The 18,925-nt window shown below is 35.9% G+C and overlaps 1 protein-coding gene across 1 annotated transcript; it reads left to right on the plus strand.

Annotated features, from left to right (window-relative positions):
• The first annotated feature begins 1,627 nt into the window (after nucleotides 1-1,627).
• Nucleotides 1,628-18,705, plus strand: Usp44 (ubiquitin specific peptidase 44). The gene is made up of 5 exons (XM_026397686.2): nucleotides 1,628-3,049; nucleotides 6,572-6,767; nucleotides 9,694-9,802; nucleotides 16,134-16,339; nucleotides 17,587-18,705. The coding sequence occupies exons 1-5, from the start codon at nucleotides 1,628-1,630 to the stop codon at nucleotides 17,784-17,786; spliced, it is 2,133 nt and encodes a 710-aa protein (XP_026253471.2). The 3' UTR covers nucleotides 17,787-18,705.
• Nucleotides 18,706-18,925: the final 220 nt, after the last annotated feature.

Here is an 18,925-nt window from a genome sequence, read left to right on the forward strand (position 1 = left end):
CTTATTATTTTAAGTATCTATAACAGAAATGCTCCTGATTTTAACTTATAAAGGAGCAAGTTGTATATTAAAAATTATGTAGGCTTTTAAAACAAAAAGTTTATAAACAGGGCTTGGTGGTGCATACCTGTACTCCTAGCTACGCTAGAGACTGAGGAAGGAAGATTGCCAGCCTCAGCCATTGAGCGAGACCCTGTCCAAAAAAAAAAAAAAAAAAGGGCTGGGGGAAATATGTAGGTCAGTGGTGAGCCCTTGCCTAGCAGGTATGAGGTCAATCAATCCCCAGCACTGTTAAAAAAGAAAAAGGAAGACGCTTCTAATTTCAGATATGCTTAGTCTTGCTATAAGATGCTTCTAATTTCAGATATGCTTAGTCTTGCTAAAATGTAATGGCTCATTATATTGCCATCCACTTCATATTCTTTCTCTTTACTCTTTGTTTACACATATTTTTACATTCCTGAGAATATTCAAACATAAAAACATACTCTCTTTCTCCTGAAGGCAAATTGTCAGGTCTGTCAAATAAGAGTATGTTATGCAGCCATAATTAAAAGTAATCATTGATTTACTAAGTGGAAAGACAAGTTTAATATAATTAAGTCAAATATTTAATTTAAATAAATAGAATATTAAGACTTATTCACTGTAGCTGCAGTTTATGGAGTATTTATCATGAGTCAAATAAAGGTTTGTTATCTCTCTCAATCCTTGAACAGTTCTAATGAAGTTAGGATGATTTTTCTCTTTTTTTTTTAATAGATGAAGTTTAGAAACGTTAAAACCTTCTTGAACTTTAAAACTTTCTTAAAATATGAATCACAAATAGAATTCCAACACATGCTTTTAACTATGATTATGCTTTGGTAACTCCACATGGGCCTCAGAATGTTAGTAAATATCAGTGAGAGATATATTTGGGTTTTGCCATTCCCAGTATTTAAGAAGAGCAATGTTTTAGGAACTGCCAGCAAACTAATGGGTAAAGAGGATAGATCTTGTTCCGATTTAGTGAAAAGTGGCCACTACCCATTTTTCACCACTAGATGGTGGCAGAAAATTAAACACAAAAGTTTTAAAGGGAAAGTAAAGTATGTGCTTGTTTTGTTTTTATATTTTTAATTGTGGATACAATACCAAAGTATTTGGGTTTTTTTTGGGGGGGGGCAGGGGGTGGTGCTGGGGATTGAACTCAACCACTGAGCCACATCCCCAGCCCTATTTTGTATTTTATTTAGAGACAAGGTCTCACTGAGTTACTTATAGAATCTCACCCTTGCTGAGGCTGGCTTTGAACTTGCGATCCTCCTGCTGCTGTAATTATAGGCGTGCACTACTGCACCGGGCCCAAAGTATGTGTTTTTTAAGAGCAAAGTAAGTGGGAGATTAGGGAAACCAGGAGTAAGGGGAGAGGGAAAATTACATACGATCTTATGACAAGCAGCTCAGAAATTAGAAGCAGAGAGAACAGATTTATACTATTCTTGTGAATATACCTTATAAAAAAAGAATATTCTTGACTTGCCTTTTATTAAAAATTGACATTGTTCTGCTTAGTTTTCAGGTTCTTCAAGTGTTGTGAACAGAGAGTCGTTTGGATTATGTGTTTCTCAGACAGACTGAATAAATGCTAACAATGGATAAGTGCAAACACGTTGGGCAGTTGCAGCTTGCTCCAGACCATTCCATCCTCAACCCTCAGAAATGGTATTGTGTGGACTGCAATACAACTGAATCTATTTGGGCTTGCCTCAGCTGTTCTCATGTTGCCTGTGGACGATATATTGAAGAGCATGCACTCAAGCACTTTCAAGAAAGCAGTCATCCTGTTGCACTGGAAGTGAATGAGATGTATGTTTTTTGTTATCTTTGTGATGATTATGTTCTTAATGATAATGCAACTGGAGACCTGAAGTTACTACGAAGTACTTTAAGTGCAATCAAAAGCCAAAATTATCACAGTACAACTCGTAGTGGAAGAGTTTTACGGTCTGTGGATACAAGTGACAATTCTTTCTTCTTACATGATGGCACCCAATCTCTGCTTCAAAATGAAGATCAAATGTGTACTGCCCTTTGGCACAGAAGAAGAATGCTCATGGGTAAAATCTTTCGAACTTGGTTTGAACAATCACCCATTGGGAAAAAAAGGCAAGAACAATTTCAGGAAAAGATAGCAAAAAGAGAAGTGAAAAAAAGACACCAGGAATTAGAGTATCAAGTGAAAGCAGAATTAGATAGTATGCCTCCAAGAAAGAGTTTACGTTTGCAAGGTCTAGTTCAGTCCACCACCATTGAAATAGTTCCTGTCGAAGTACCACCACAAACTCCACTATCACCGGCAAAAGATAAAGTCATTTCTACCTCAGAAGATGTGAGATTTAAAAAAGGCAGTGACTCTCCAGTCAAACGAAGACCAATAGGAACTCCTGGTGTAACAGGATTGAGAAATTTGGGAAATACTTGCTATATGAATTCTGTTCTTCAGGTATTGAGTCATTTACTTATTTTTCGACAGTGTTTTTTAAAACTTGATCTGAACCAATGGCTGACTGTGACTGCTAGTGATAAGACAAGATCTTATAAGCATCCACCCATAACAGATACAGTAGTATATCAAATGAATGAATGCCAAGAAAAAGATACAGGCTTGGTTTGCTCCAGACATCCAAGTTTATCATCAGGACTAAGTGGTGGGTCATCAAAAAGTAGAAATATGGAACTTATTCAGCCAAGGGAGCCAAGTTCACAGTACATTTCTCTTTGTCATGAATTGCATACTTTGTTTCAAGTCATGTGGTCTGGAAAGTGGGCGCTGGTCTCACCATTTGCTATGCTTCACTCAGTGTGGAGGGTAATTCCTGCTTTTCGTGGTTATGCCCAACAAGATGCTCAGGAATTTCTTTGTGAACTTTTGGATAAAATACAACATGAACTAGAGACAACTGGTACCAGGTTACCAGCTCTCATCCCCACTTCCCAAAGGAAACTTATCAAACAGGTTCTAAATGTCGTAAATAATATTTTTCATGGACAACTTCTTAGTCAGGTATGGATTTTTAAAAATCTTATTTTCATCTTGAATTCGTAAAGTACCAGAAATGCACATTCTGTATGCATCAAGGTTGAGCTTGTTCCACTTCAGGTCAAAATGGATTGGTTTTATGAGTGTGTATAAAGAAGTCATTTACAGTTTTTTCCTTCATGTATCGTTGGAAAATAGTTATGTGTTCATGGAATGAGAAGCTTTTTGAGGGGAGGGGGAAATTAGGAAACAGAATTTTCTAGGTAAATAATAATACATTCATTCCAGGGGATTAAAGATACTAATGTTCTATAATATGAGTGGTGTACACTTAAGCAATTTCTTTTTCTTTCTTTCTTTCTTTTTGTGGGGTGGGGGTGGGGCAGTGTATGTGGCATTGGAGACTTAACCCAGGTGTGCTCTATCACTGAGCTACGCCCCAGCCCTTTTTTATTTTTGAGACAGGATCTCACTAAGTTACTGAGGATGGCCTCAAATTTGTGATCTTCCTGCCTCAGCCTCCCAAGTCATGAGATTACAGGTGTGTGCTACCCTGCCCAGCTAATACTTGAGCAAGTTCAGGGATCCTTGGAGTACTTTCTGTAAAGTCAGAGGGTCAGAGGTAGGAAAAGTTTAAGATAGACAAATGTAATTTTATCTAGAGTAATAATCCTAAATGGGTTTTCCTCTATTTTAGTTACTGCTATAACAGTTTCCTCTCTTGTAAAATGTTTCAGCTACAAACACAGATTCTAATTGAAGGCTCTCTATAATGAATGAACTGTTACTAGAAGTGGACTCTCTTCTTCTCTATAGCACACAGCTTTGCTTTTATTTTAACTGAAAAAATTAGGCCTTTAGGTCATCTTCTTCCCCCTGTATACCTAGCTGTATTTTTCAGTTCAACTTTCCATTATGATACCACCTTTTGGGGGGTTTTTGTTTGTTTTGTTTTGTTTTGTTAATCTCTTATGGTGCTGAGAATTGAACCCAGGGCCTTGTGCTTGTGAGGCAAGCACTCTACCAACTGAGCTATATCCCCAGCCCCCTTCCTTTTGTTTTTATAGAACACTTTTCTAGAATGTTTCTTTAAATAGTTCAGAAGCAGTTCTTATAAGGAATAACTGAAATTTCAGTTTAATGTTTCAGAAATATAAAGATTCAACATTATACCAATTAGCAAATAAGGGCTAACTTTTTTGTCAGTCTCTTTTTTTTTGTACCAGGGATTGAACCCAGGATTGCTTAACCACTGAGTCATGTCCCCAGCCCCTTTTTATATTTTATTTTGAGAGAGGTTCTATTAAGTTGCTGAGGCTGGTTTTGAACTTGTGATCCTCTTGCCTCAGCCTCACAAGGGGCTGACATTAAGGCATGTACCACTGCACCTGGCTAGTCATTTTTATCTTTTCTATGCAAAAGCTTTCAAATATACTGTAAGTGCAAAATATAGTTGTAGAAAATCTGTATAATATAGGAATTATATAGCAGAAAAAACATTCTCTTCCTTGTCCCATAATGGCATAATTGGTAAAACTTAATATTTTGACATAATTCCTTCTAGTCTTTTTTTCCTGCACATATTTTGTACCATAATTGACTTCAATTTAATATTAATATTAAATTAATATTGTAAGGCTTTTCCATAGTCATTAAAAATATTTGATCATTGTTTTTAGCTGCTTGGGAGGCTGTGGCTAAAAGATAGCCAAGTTTAAGGCCAGCTAAGGCAACTTAGCAAGACCCTGTCTTAAAATTTTAAAAATTTTAAAAAGGACTAGAGATGTAGTAGCTGAGTGTAAAGCAGCACCCCTGGGTTAAATTCCAAGTATTCTCTCCCTCACACACATGAATTGATCATTCTTTTCAAAACATTTTAGTGTCCATTATATGTTTGTTTGTACCCTAACTTTAATCCCTATTTGACTTTCAGAGTTTGTCATTATTATAATATCATGATAAATTAATGTAGTTTTTCTGATGATCTCTTTATGACAGAGTCCTAGAAATAGAAGTACTTTATCAAAAGTTAGGACTTTTGATACTTAATGAAAACATTTTTTTCAGAAAGATTTTTACCATTTTATATTTCCAGGAGTGTGAGAATGTCTGTTTTACCCCTCTTTTTCCTTTATAAATGAACTTTGAAATTAATGAAAATTGTTACACAAACTTTGCTTCTCTTAACCCATATTGGGAGCAAGGACAATTGCTGGGGATTGAACCCAGGGCCTTACACATGCTAAGCCCATGCTATACCACTAATCTACACCTCAAGCCCCTTTTCCTTTTAAATGTGTAATAAACTCAGAAAACTGGTTCACAGGAGATTCCAACAGTTGCTTTTATTTCTTTTCTTTTTATTCAAGAAACGTCTCAAAAGGTCAAGCCTGGTGCTAATGAGTCCCCAGACTAAACACCAAGAGTGTTCTTTGTGTCAGTTTGTTTTTGTTATATCTAAAACCTGTAGTAGAACTGGCTTCTTCTTTTTGTTGCCCATGCCAGGAATGTAGCTTATATGAAAGAGTTCCTTTGTGATATTTGTTATTGTTAGCCCTTAGTCTGTCTTCAATTATGTGCAGGATTGGTGGCATTAAATCCTGTTGTATGTTTCAGTGAAGTTACTTTTTTTTTCCTTTCCTTCCATTTACTGTGTTGCTATATAAGTTGTTAGAATACTTTTTTTGTGGTTTTGTGGGGTTTTTTTGTTTGTTTTGTTTTTGTTTTTGTTTTTTTTTCATGCTGGGGATTGAACCCAGGGCCTTCTTGGTGCATGCTAGGCAAATGCTTTACCACTGGCCTACATCCCCAACCCTTTCTAGGTTTTTTATATTTGGATAGGGATTATATGTAACTTAAGTGAAAATATGATAATATTATTTATATGTATTCTTTTGAAATTACTAGTTGGTAGGACTTCAAAATCTGCATAATGAAATTTACCAATAGTGTTTTACTTGTACTGTGTTTAAGATGGTGAATTGAAATGCTAGGAGTATAACTCAGTTCTGGAGTATATGCCATGTGAGATGACCTGAGTTCGATCCCCAGCAAGCACACTGCCCCCCATAAAAGATGGGTGGATTTAGAGGTTATAGGATTTGGGGTGATAAAGACAATCAGTAGAAGATGAAGGAAAAAGGGCAAAGGATCTGGTGCCTAATAACATTAAATATGTTAAATTAAGTGCATATAAATATATTTGTGATGTGTATATATGTATACACATGATATGTGTACACAGACACAATGTATGCCTATCAAATGAGCTTATGGTTAGAACTTTTGCGTAAGTTCTAGATTTGACTTGCATTGGGGCTTTTTGAAGGCCTCATAGTTGAAGCACACTAGTTCATAATGGGTTTAATGATAATCTTTTGGAAAGAAAAATTAGAATTTTTTCTAACAAGAATATAAAGCCAGTAATTCAGCATTTTAATGATGCATTTTAGAAGAAATACCTATGAATTGTCAATGACCTCTAAGTGAAAGGAATTGGTGTTTCAACAGAATTGTAATCTGAGTAACTAATATTTGTATTTACAGGTTACATGTCTTGCATGTGACAACAAATCAAATACTATAGAACCTTTCTGGGATTTGTCACTAGAATTTCCAGAAAGATACCAATTCAGTGGAAAAGATATTGCTTCCCAGCCATGTCTGGTTACTGAAATGTTGGCCAAATTTACAGAAACTGAAGTTTTAGAAGGAAAAATCTACGTATGTGACCAGTGTAACTGTGAGTACAGAATATTTTCTGCTTTTCTAAGATTAACACAAGTGAGAAGAAATTCCTTAAGTGAAAATTCATGTTTTTAGTTCATCAGAAGAAATTAGACTAGACATCTCTACTATATAGTTGGCATTTATGAACTATTTTGCCTTATTGATGACATTAAACAATTTTTTTATCCTATAGTCACTTGAGAGAAGAAATTCATAAAATAAGAAATTTAAATTTGACATGTAGAATACAATAAAGTGGCAAAGGAAAGCATACCACATGAATGAAATTTGCTTTATGACAGTTTTGCTATATATCAAAACATTGTTATGTAGATTATGTATTTACATATTTATTAGAAAATAATATGTAGCTGAATTATTACTATGTCAGTTGGCTTCATAAAAACAGATTCAGAACCATCTACTGTCTCTTTTGTATTCATTGTTGTAACTGTTGTGGATATAGAGTTAACCAGTGCTCACATTCCTAGTGGAGGAAACGGACAATTAACATCCATTATGAACCAGGTGCAGTGACATACCCCAGTAATCCCAGCAGCTTGGGAGTATCATGGGTTCAAGACCAGCCTGGGCTACTTAGCAAGACCCTATATAAAAATTTTTAAACAGGGTAGACATGTAGCTCAGTGGTAGAGTGGTTACCTACCATGTGTGGGTTCAATCAACAGCACTGCAAAAATAATAATAATAATAATAATAATAATAATAATTCCAATATGATAACTCTCAGGAGCACACAAGAACCCCACATTAGAAGATGAACTAGCTAGGGCTGGGGATGTGGCTATTGAATGCTCACCTAGCACTGGAGAGGTGCTGGCTTCAATCCTCAGCTCCACATAAAAATAAATAAATAAAGGTTTTGTGTCCAATTACAAATAAAAAAATATATATTAAAAAAAAGATGATGATGATGATGAACTAGCTGTCTCAAACAGAAGCATCTATTCCAAGAAAATACTATCTAAAACCACATCGATACATACATGTCAACATATACGTGATATTTTAGTGTTTATTATACACTTTCAGATATTATTCCTAATTTCCATGTCTCAGAAAAAGATTCTAGAATCTAATCTTTTCTTCTTTGCAGTGCTGGGGATAGAATCCAGGTCCTATGCACATGATAGACAAGCACTCAAACCATAAGTATGCCCCAAGCCCCGATGATAAACTTTTAATGGAAAAGATTTTAAGTTTTAGCATTGGGGCTGGGGATGTGGCTCAAGCGGTAGCGCGCTTGCCTGGTTCAATCCTCAGCACCACATACAAAAAAAGATGCTGTGTCCGCCAAAAAATAAATAAATATTAAAAAATTCTCTCTCTCTCTCTCTCTCTCTCTCTCTCTCTCTCTCACTCTTTCTTTAAAAAAAAATAATTTGCATTTCTCTGATTGCTAGAGAAATTGGACATTTAAAAAAAAAGTTTCATCATTGATCTTATCAATTAATGTGATAAGATCACATTAATTGATAGTTTTCTAAAATGACTTTAATTCATGTTTTTCTGCGTACTAATATGAGTTCTATTCTGAAGCTGTCTAAGATGTATAAGGTTTTAGAAAAAAAATGTATAAAGTTTTAGAAAAAATTGACTACACCTTTGTCAATTTTGTTATGATGAAGTGTGTATTTTCTTGCACATAAGTGTTAACAGTCCCAGATGCTTTCATCACCAAATTTGGGGTAGAATGATATTTATAGTTTTATACTGAGTTCGCATATATCTACTGGGGCTACCACATGGTGGCCTAGAAGAGCTGCTTGAATACATAAAGGCAGAGGATAAAAGTATTGAGTCAGCTAGGTGAGATAGTGCATACCTGTAATCCCAGAGACTCAGGAAGCTGAGGCAGAAGGATAGTAAATTCAAGGCCAGTGTCAGCAACTTAATGAGGCCCTAAGTAATTTAACAAGAACTTGTCTCAATAATAATAATTTTTTAAAAGGGGGAGGTGCCTGGCGATGTGACTCAGTGGTTAAGCACCCCTGGGTTCAATCACCAGTAAAAAAAAAAAAATATATATATATATATATATATATCAAGAAGTTGGCATCCTTTGTATAGCTACTTGTGGACCATAAGGTTGTAGGAGAAAATCAAGATGTAGGAATAGGATATTCATCAGTAGCCAGGTACCTGATCTTGGGGTGCTTATTGACATGGCGGAAAGATTTCTGGTGGTCAAAAGAGACAGCTAGAACACAGCTTTATGGTGAACTGATTCTGCCTCCTACATGAGAAGCAGCTGCTGCCATGTCTGGAGTCAGAGTTAATGTACAAGTTGGAAAAGTCCTGGACATCAAGAGCAAACTTTGGTAGGCAATGGCCCACCAGAAAGCCAGGACACAATCAATCCCTAAAAAGAACACTAGAGAAGTGGAAGGGACAACAAAAATAATCTCAAATTCTATTTGTTTAAGATCTGATGCTAAAAGAGCAAAAATAAGATACCTGAGTGAGGGAACCCTTGAATGCTCTGCTGGAAAAGGTCCACTTTCTGAGGCCAACAGCCAGGACTGGGGTAGACCCCCAGGAAGGGTGGAGGGTTGTTCTGGACAGTAAACAAGTGACCGCACATTTTTTAACAGTTTGGGAAATGTGTATTAAAATTTTTAGAAGGAAAATTTTAGATTTTTCCTACTAATTGGCCACTTTTAAATATGTGGCAGTATACTTCATTCTTTCATTTGCATAATTTTATGAAATCATGTGCTTATTTCTGTCTAACTTGTCTAGCTTGTTTCATTTTTTAAACTGTGGATCATAAGTTCCATGTTTTTATCACTAGCACAGTACAACAGCTGTAGCACAGTAAGTGTTTAATTAGTTCATGTCTGAGTTAAGTAAAAAGGATTTATGCAAATTTTCCTTGTATCTTTAATTTGATTTTCATTCTTTCTTTGATATTATAGCAAAGCGTAGAAGATTTTCCTCAAAACCCGTAGTACTCACAGAAGCCCAAAAACAGCTTATGATATGCCACCTACCTCAGGTTCTCAGACTACACCTCAAAAGATTCAGGTTAGTAGAAGTAGTACCAGTTGCCTACTAATTTCACACTTCTAACTTGGTTATTGCCTCTGACAACGTTTTAAAACTCGAAAGAACACATATGATGGATTAAATTTTAATACTGTATACTTGGCTAGCAGATGACTAAGGAAAAAAACTAATACGTGTTGCTAACCTTGTTGCTAAAACTAACCTTCTATTAGCATTTCTTTGTAGAATGCATTACTGAGGAGTATCCTTACATTTTGGTCAGCTATATGCTTGTAAATTTAATGATGTTTAATGTTCAGCATTTTCAAGTATAATTTTAAAAAATTTAACCTATAATTTTTTTGGAGTGTTTGACTGTTTTGTGCTTGGAAAATATGTGATCAAAAGCATAGCAATTTGGGCTAGAGATTTAGCTCAGTGGTAAAGCACTTGCCTAGTATGCATGAGGCCCCTGGTTCAGTCCCCAGCACCAACCCTGCCCCCCAAAGGATAGCAATTCAATTCAAAGTGGTTTTTAGAAAGCCAAAATCCTCGCCTTCTGAAATAATAAGGTAAATTAATTGGCAAATCTGTTGGTTAATGAGTAAATGACTTTATTCTTCTTGTGAACTGCATTAACCTGAGGAGGTATTTTCTCTTAAGGAATGAGACCCTCTGAAGTTACTTAACATGCAATGGTTTGAAAGCTGTCTAGCCCATGACAAATTACTTGTTGCTATTTGTCTTTGTAATTAAAAAAATACCTGTGTTTTTTTGTTTTTGTTTTTTTGGGGGTTTTTTTTTGGTGTGTGTGTGGTGCTGGAGATTGAACCCAGGTCCTTGTGCATGCAAGGAAAGCACTCTACCAACTGAACTATATCCTCAGCCCCCCAAAATACCTGCTTTTTAAAAATTCAAATACTTTAGTATAGTAAAATTACCTCTCCTCAGTACTACTTCCCAGAATTGATTACTTTAACATTAATCATTCAGTTATTTATTTTGCTGTTAAAGGTCTAATCAGCAGCCAGGCTCAGTAATGCATGCCTACAGGTGTTCAGGAGGAAAAGGTCAGCTTCAACAACTTTTAGTGAGTCCCTATCTCAAAATTTTTTTTAAAAGCCAGGACATAGTTCAGTGGCATAGCATACAAATTCAATCCCCAGTACCACAAATACCACAAATATAATCAGCAAATACCATGTGAAAGTTTAGAGAATTTTTTGTGGGTTGTTGTTTTGTTTTGTTACCAGGGATTGAACCCAGGGCAATTTAATCACTGAGCCACATCTCCAACCTTTTTTTTTTTTTTTTTTTTTTAAATGTTTGGAGATAGGGTCTTGCTGAGTTGCTTAGAGCCTCACTAAGTTGCTGAGGCTGGCTTTGAACTCACAATCCCATCTCAGCCTCCCGAGCTGCTCGGATTACAGGCATGTACCATCATGCCCAGCATGTGAGTGCTTTCTGATTCAAGATATTCTATATTCCATATATTCAGGCATGCACAGAAATAATGATTCAGTAGAAATATATACACTGCATATAAATATACTATCAGAGATTTGGAGGGAGGGACTTAGCAGATGTGTAAAACTTTCCCAAAGCCTTTCTGAGGGTTCCTCTGGGGCTTTATTCATTCAAGTCCCAGTTCATCTGTGGCATCTTTAGGGAAGTCCTCTCTAAAGTAGCACCCAACCAGCCATCTGTCACAGTATCCTATTTTTGTTTAACAACAAAACCTACTCTCTGCAATTAAGTTGCTTGTTACTTCTCTCCTCCTACCAGGAGGACAAACTCAGTAGACTTAGTGTTTTCATCCCTAATATCTCAAGGCCCAGAACCATGGTTCACACATAGTGAGCCCAAAAATATTTATTAAGCAAATGAATGGGGTATATACAGAAGGAGGAGCACTTTAGTCAAAGGGAGCCACATGAACAAAGATATGAATGTTGTAGAATTTACAACAAAAGGTTTAGTGAAAAATGAGATGAGCCCTATTATTGTGTATAAAATAATGTGGACTGAAAATAAGTTTACCTAGGGCAGTGGAGATTGGAGGGACAATGTATGTACATATATAACATTCTGCAAAGATAAACTTGAAAAGATTTAAATTTTTGTGATTTAAATTGGTACTTAGTTGGTTTCTATAAACTATTTAAGGATTTCCTATTCTAATTACTGCTTTAATTCCATCATGGGTACTTCTTTAATCTGACACTTGAAGATCTTAATTCAGATTTGTTTGACATTCCATGTCCCTTCATCTTCTACCCAAACATTTTTAACTCTTAATACCATTTTTTATTCTAGGAACTTTATCTTGTCTCTACTGCATTTATCTTTCTCTGTTCTCTTCATCTATTCAAAGTACTATTGTATTTTCCAGAAGATAAAACATAAAACATGTATAAAAGATAAATCCCAATTTTTAATGGACCTTTTTATTTTGGAGGGACACACAGTCATTTTTCTCCAAGAATTAGATATGATTTTAAAGTATCTTTGTAGAGAGAAACATTTTACTCATATTGTAAATAAGCAAAAATATATAGTTAAAAACTGTCACAATTAGTTTTAGTAATTGTACTCAGATGCTCTGTATAGAAAGTGACAGAACTCCACAAATGTATTAGAAATTGAGGGCCCCACACTTTATAGATTACACTGTAAAACACAAATACCAGTACCATACTTCTATATTAAGGACAATGGGAAAAAGTAAGCCAAGATATAAATTTGAATAATTGTCTATACAGGCAGTACAAATAGACACCTAATTATAGTATGTTGGAATAAATTACCAAGTTGCCACATGCATAAAGAAAAAGATTTCACTAACAATAGAGAAAAAAAATCCCCCCCAAAAAATAACCTTAAAAGTGGCATCCTGATATACATCACTACAGAGCCAGTCACAGGGGAAAAACTAATAAATTCTAATAGAAGTTCAAACCAATATAGTATATACTTAGCTACATAAGCAGAAAAAAGTTTATCATAAGAAGTTCATCCTCAGCTGGGCACAATGGCACATGCCTGTAATCCCAGTGACTCGGGAGGATTGCAAGTTCAAAGCCAGCCTTAGCAACTTAGCAAGGCCCTAAGCAACTCAGCAAGACCCTGTCTCTAATAAAATATAAAAAGGGGGGCTGGGGATGTAGCTCAGTTGCCTCACATGCACAAGGCCATGGGTTCAATCTCCAGCACCATACACACAAAAATAGTTCATCTTCATTCTGTGAATGATCTTTGCAGCCAAGTAAAATCTTCATCCAAAGCATTTAATAAGTGTTAATTTCTGAATTTTCCAGATAATTTTCTCTACAGCAGTTTAAATGGTACAATGGTTCACACCTATAATCCCAGCCACTGGGGAAGGCTGAGGCAGGAGGATTACAAGTTTGAGGCCAGTCTGGGCAACTTAGCAACACTGAACAACTTAGCAAGACCCTGCCTCAAAACAAAAAATAAAAAAGAACTGGGAATGTAGCTCAGTGGTAAAGCATCCCGAGTTAAATCCCTAATGCAAAATATAAAGATGGGCCCACCCGTCTTTAAAATATTGAGCTCTGTAGAGTGTTTGCCTGGCATGTGGGAGGCCCTGGATTCACTACTATTACCCACCACCTCCCCCCCCCCCCGCCCCGCAAAAAAAATCTATTCTGCAAACTTGAACCTACTATTACATTCATATACCTTTTACTTTTGAGTGATGAGTTACAATGGGAATAAATACAATTCTAAAATATTTGAAAAGCAACCCAAGTTTTACTAATGATTGTCAAAAAACTTGGTAAGATGTAAACTTTTTACATTTTCAGCAGGTTCATGTTGTTTAGTCCCCTACCAAAGGAGCTGGGATGGGAGGTTGCTGTGGGCTTGGCTCCTTTGGTTTCATCATCTTGTGGTTGACAACTCTAAATGCAAATGGAAAACTTCTCTCTCAACATGTCCTGATCTTTCTCATGTATGTGTGTTTATGTATGTAGGTATGTAGCCACATTTAAATATATACAGTTACAAAATTTTGTTTAATAATGAATGTATCTTTAAAATACAAAAAGAAGTAATGTTCAAAATAGTGATTGCCTCTGGGGAAAAGGGAAGAGTGGAATTGGGAAGAGCAGCAGAAGTCTATGAAGAAACATAAGAAGTGAAATATTTCTCATATATCTTAGAAATACTTTGTGTCTACCTCCCAGTCCTATTTTCTTCACCTCTTAGAAGAAAGCTATTACGAATTCTGGGTAGTGTTATCTTGTTCTTTATCATTTTGTTTTATTTCTACCAGCATAAAAATTGGGGTAGCCAATCTGTTATCAATAGGAGAGTAAATGTTTTCTATTCAGATGTCTTACTAGTGTTTTAAATTAATACAGAAAAGTAACAAGGTTTGAATATTATGGTAAAGCTAAAGATATACATAAAGTGAGGATAAATGATAGAAGCTTCTCATATTAACCAAGTCCCATTATTTTATGTGTTGATCTTCCCTTTTATTAAAGTTCTAGGTGCCTTGGATGCAGGATATTTATGCATTTCATGGGCAGGATGTACTGGCAGTTTCTGTACTCTCACACACAGAGTATTTCTGTGACTTCTGGTTACCAAAATCCATGGGGATTTCTCCCCATCAAGAAAGAAGTTCTACAACAGACCCCAGCTGGGTGTCCTCTAGTTCAGTTAATTTTGACACTACAACTGGAGATAGAATCAGATCCCAAAGGTTGAGAGTTTAGCCCCACAGATGGGCCCCTACTTCTTTTAGTCACGAATCCAGAGTTACAGAACTCAGGGAAATATTTAAGTTTACCCATTTTCCACAAAGTTTATGTTAAAGGATCCAGATGGATGAGATGTGCAGAGCAAGGAGCTTCCATACCCTCCCTGGCACATCACCCTCTGGGAACATCCACATCTAGTTATTTGGAAGCTGCTGTAGTCCCTTTTGAGTTTTTTATTTTGGGTACTAGGGATTGACTTGGGGAGCTTTATCACTGAGCGATATCCATAGTCCTCTTTTTATTCATTTTTATTTTTGTTTTTGCAGTGCTGGGAATCAAACCCAGAGCTTTGCACATGACAGGCAAGCACTCTGCCACTGAACTATATCCCCAGCTCTATTTTTTTTTTTTTTTTTACATAGGGTCTTGCTAAGTTGTGGGGGCTGGCCTTGAACTTATGATCCTCCTGCCTCAGCCCTCCCCAGTCACTGGAATTACAAGTGTGCACCACCATACCCACTCCTTTTGTGCTTTTATGGAGGCTTGGTTGATTAAATTACCAGCTAGCAGTGTTCAGTTTCCTGGAGACAGAAGATAGGCCTGAAAGACACAACTAGTACCCATCTCTGAAGCTACTTAGGAGCTTCTAGCCACTAGTCATCTTGTTGGCATTCAAGATACTCATTGGAAGGATTCCCAAGTCTTAGGAAGCTGTATGTCAGTAAGTGAAAGGAAGAATATTTCACAATATCACAGAAATACACCATTTTACATATTACTAAGCATTTCAACATTTACTTTTCTTTCTAAACCCTGTCTATATTCTCTGCCCTTTTTCTATTGTTTGTCTGAACTTCAAGTTTTAATACTTTCCATGTATTTATCGTTTGTCAGTGTCATCCTTTCCCAAACCGGATTACGTTCTTTTTAAAGAACATGATCCCCCGACCCCGTAACTCCAATTCATAGTATGCCTATAAGAAAAACATTACTTGCCACGTTTAGATCCAGTAATGGGAGGCATGACCAGAAGATTGAGAAAATCACAATATAGGGACATTATTAGAATCCTATCATTAATGGATATTATCCTGACTTACATAAAGGCAAGGTCAGTTTCAAAATGTTTCTTTCTTTGTTTGTTTTTAGTTTAAAGAGCTCTGAAATGTTCCAAGAAAATGAGTTTTTTCCTGTTTGGTTTTCTTTACTTCTCATCTGGCCAAGAAAAATGTGTATTATGTCTCTCATCTGGGGTACCCTTTCCATACTGTAGTAAGACAATAAGAGATAATAAGGAATTTTTAAAAACTCTTTGGAGCCTTGACTTTATCTGTTAGAAGAGAAAAATGCCGTTAGGGCTATATAATTTTCTAAGAGCTAATTTTCCTATATGTCATCTAACTCACAAGGCAAATATGTTTTTTGAAACCTGATTGGACCTCTTTAGATTTATTTAACACCTAAATATCTCCATTTATACCCGACTCATCATTAAAAGGAAATTATATACATGTTTTGTTTTGTTTTTTTAAATTCATATATTGTTTCTCATTCTCTGAGGTCTTAATGTTAAGCATCTGTCTGGACCTAGTATGTGCTAATTTTCCTTCCTTTTGCTGATTATTTTACTTTGTTCTCAGGTGGTCAGGATGTAATAATCGAGAGAAGATTGGTGTTCATGTTGGCTTTGAGGAAACTTTAAACATGGAGCCATATTGCTGCAGGGAGACCCTGAAATCCCTCAGACCAGAATGCTTTATCTATGACTTATCTGCTGTAGTAATGCACCATGGGAAAGGATTCGGCTCAGGACACTACACTGCCTACTGCTATAACTCTGAAGGAGGTATAGATAGGAAAAATTATTTTATCTTGGGTTAGACTTGGACGCTGGATTTCAGGCTTTAGCAATTTGTAAGTTGGCCACTAGATAATCTTAAACAAAGCCACCTGACCACTTTTCTCCTTAGAATGTTTCTGAAGTGCTGGGAGTAGTCCCCAGTGGCTTAGGAGGCTGAGGCAGGAGGATTGCTAGTTCAAAGTGAGCCTCGGCAATTTAGCAAGGCCCTAAGCAACTCAGTGAGACCCTTTCTCTAAATAAAATGCAAAAAAGGGCTGGGGGTGTGGCTAAATGATTAAGTACCCCTGAGTTCAATTCCAAGAAAAAGAGAGAGAAAAGAAAGAATGTTTCTTAAGTATGCTAGTTTAAAGGGGGTGGGGGGCAGGGGCTCTGGCACACACCTGAAATTCCAGGACTAGGGAGGCTGAGGCAGCAAGATTATAAATTCAAGGCCAGCCTCAGAAAGCACTAGGGACATAGCTCAGTGGTAGAGCACCCTTAGGTTCAATCCCCAGTACCAAAAAGACCTTGGGTTCAATTCCCAGCACTGGGGGAAAAAAGGGGGATGGGGTGGGGTGAGGAGAGGTTGTGTAGAAAATAATTGTATTTTCGTAAGGTTTGCAGTAATAGTATATTTTCTGAAAGTCTGAAATACTTTTGAGGATTTAAGGGTTTGGGGGACACAATACTGAAGGTGGTCTTGCTAATTAAAAGTCAGAATGTATACTTTTCTTAGACATGCTTCCAATAGCAGGGTCCTATGTTTATTCCTTTTACTTCAGTTCATTTTGTTAACATCTAACACACAGATCACAGATATACAGAACAAACTTAAAGAGTACAACTTTAATATACATAATCTAGTTTTATTTGCTGTCTCCATGACCCTTCTAGGACAGTATAATCCTATCAGAAGTGATTGGATTAGACATTTCACTATTCCCATTTTGGTACCTGAATAAAGAATGAACCACCACCACCAATACCTACACAATAAATAATGTGACCAACACACATACACACCCCTCTACAAAAAGCCCAGATAATCCACAAAGGAATTAATTCAACAGTGAATTACCAGGAGTTAGTTACATACTGTAACATACTACATGAGCTGTATTTCTCATTGGAGAAATTGCTGAGAAAATTATTTTTCTTTCAGAAAAAGCTTAACTTTCAGTAAAATTTAGCTTTTTATACTAGAAACTTCGGAGGTTCCTTTATAAACATCCTATTTCTATGCTTCACTCTAGGGTTCTGGGTACACTGCAATGATTCCAAGCTAAGCATGTGCACTATGGATGAAGTTTGCAAGGCCCAAGCTTATATCTTGTTTTATACCCAGCGAGTTACTGAGAATGGACATTCTAAACTCTTGTCTCCAGAGCTCCTGTCTAGTAGCCAACATACCAATGAAGAAGCTGATACCACTTCTAATGAAATCCTTAACTGATCCAAAGATAGTAGGGCTTTCTTCTTGCAATTTGTATATATACTTTTTAAAAGGGCTGACTTAAAATTTTGAGCTTCATTGTATTTTTTTAATTTTGAAATCAGTGCACACTACATTTACATTTTGTATTTATGACAACTTTTTATTTTTTTTTACAGAGACAGTGTATCAACTGCAGGGAACTAAACTTTTTTCAAGTACTCAGAGTTTTAAACTTTTAATGTTTACCTCAGACTAGTGTTACCTCTTATTTTGATGTCTTAACTGGCTCATATCATGAATTTGTGCAATCTACTAAAAAAATTTGGGAGGCATTTTATATACATTTGTTACATACCTTTTGTAACTATTTTCTATACAAATTCAAAATAGATTGAAAATTAGACACTTTCTTCACAATGTCTTAACCAAACAAAGTTATTTCTTTCAGGCTATTTGCGTATTGAATATCTGCCCCTTGAAGAGAATTAAACTATATAATGAAAGTGAAATATCCAGATATCATCTTAATACTCAGCAGTCATACTCACTGATGTTCCTGAGGCTTCATGCATTACAGGGCTCAAAAGATATCTTGTAAATTTTGTTTTAGTAATTGTTCTTTATTTGGCAGAGTCAATCTGCATTTAAATGAAAATGGCAGATTTACAAATGGTATATTAAGTGAACTTTGCAACTAAGGACATGAAAAAATGATGGCTGGGACTTATGATTTGTCGGCAGCAAACAGGTTCTAATAAGGCAGATTCTAATAAAGCAGTCATTAAAAAATTGAATTTAGCAAAACAATATGATGTAATACAAATGTAGTTTATCCTGGGTATGTTTATTTTATATTTGATAACATTAGATTTCTTAAAGCTTTGTATACTTGAAATGTTTAGTTCAAAGGAATAAGAAGTCTCAAAAAACTGCATAGGTAGAGAAGGAAAAATCAAAATTGGCAACTGGTTTATATACCTAGTATCTCATTTTTCTAAAAAACAGAAGCCTGGATTTTTTACTCTTGCTAGGATTATGTGACTACTGGAAACCACTTAAACATGGGGCCCCAATCTTTAAAAAAAAAAAAATTACCTGAATTTGAATTTTACTAAAAACTGTGAGACACTCACTTTGCTCTTCTCTAATAATCTCAC

Source organism: Urocitellus parryii, chromosome 5 (assembly GCF_045843805.1).
Source record: "Urocitellus parryii isolate mUroPar1 chromosome 5, mUroPar1.hap1, whole genome shotgun sequence".
NCBI lineage: Eukaryota > Metazoa > Chordata > Mammalia > Rodentia > Sciuridae > Urocitellus > Urocitellus parryii.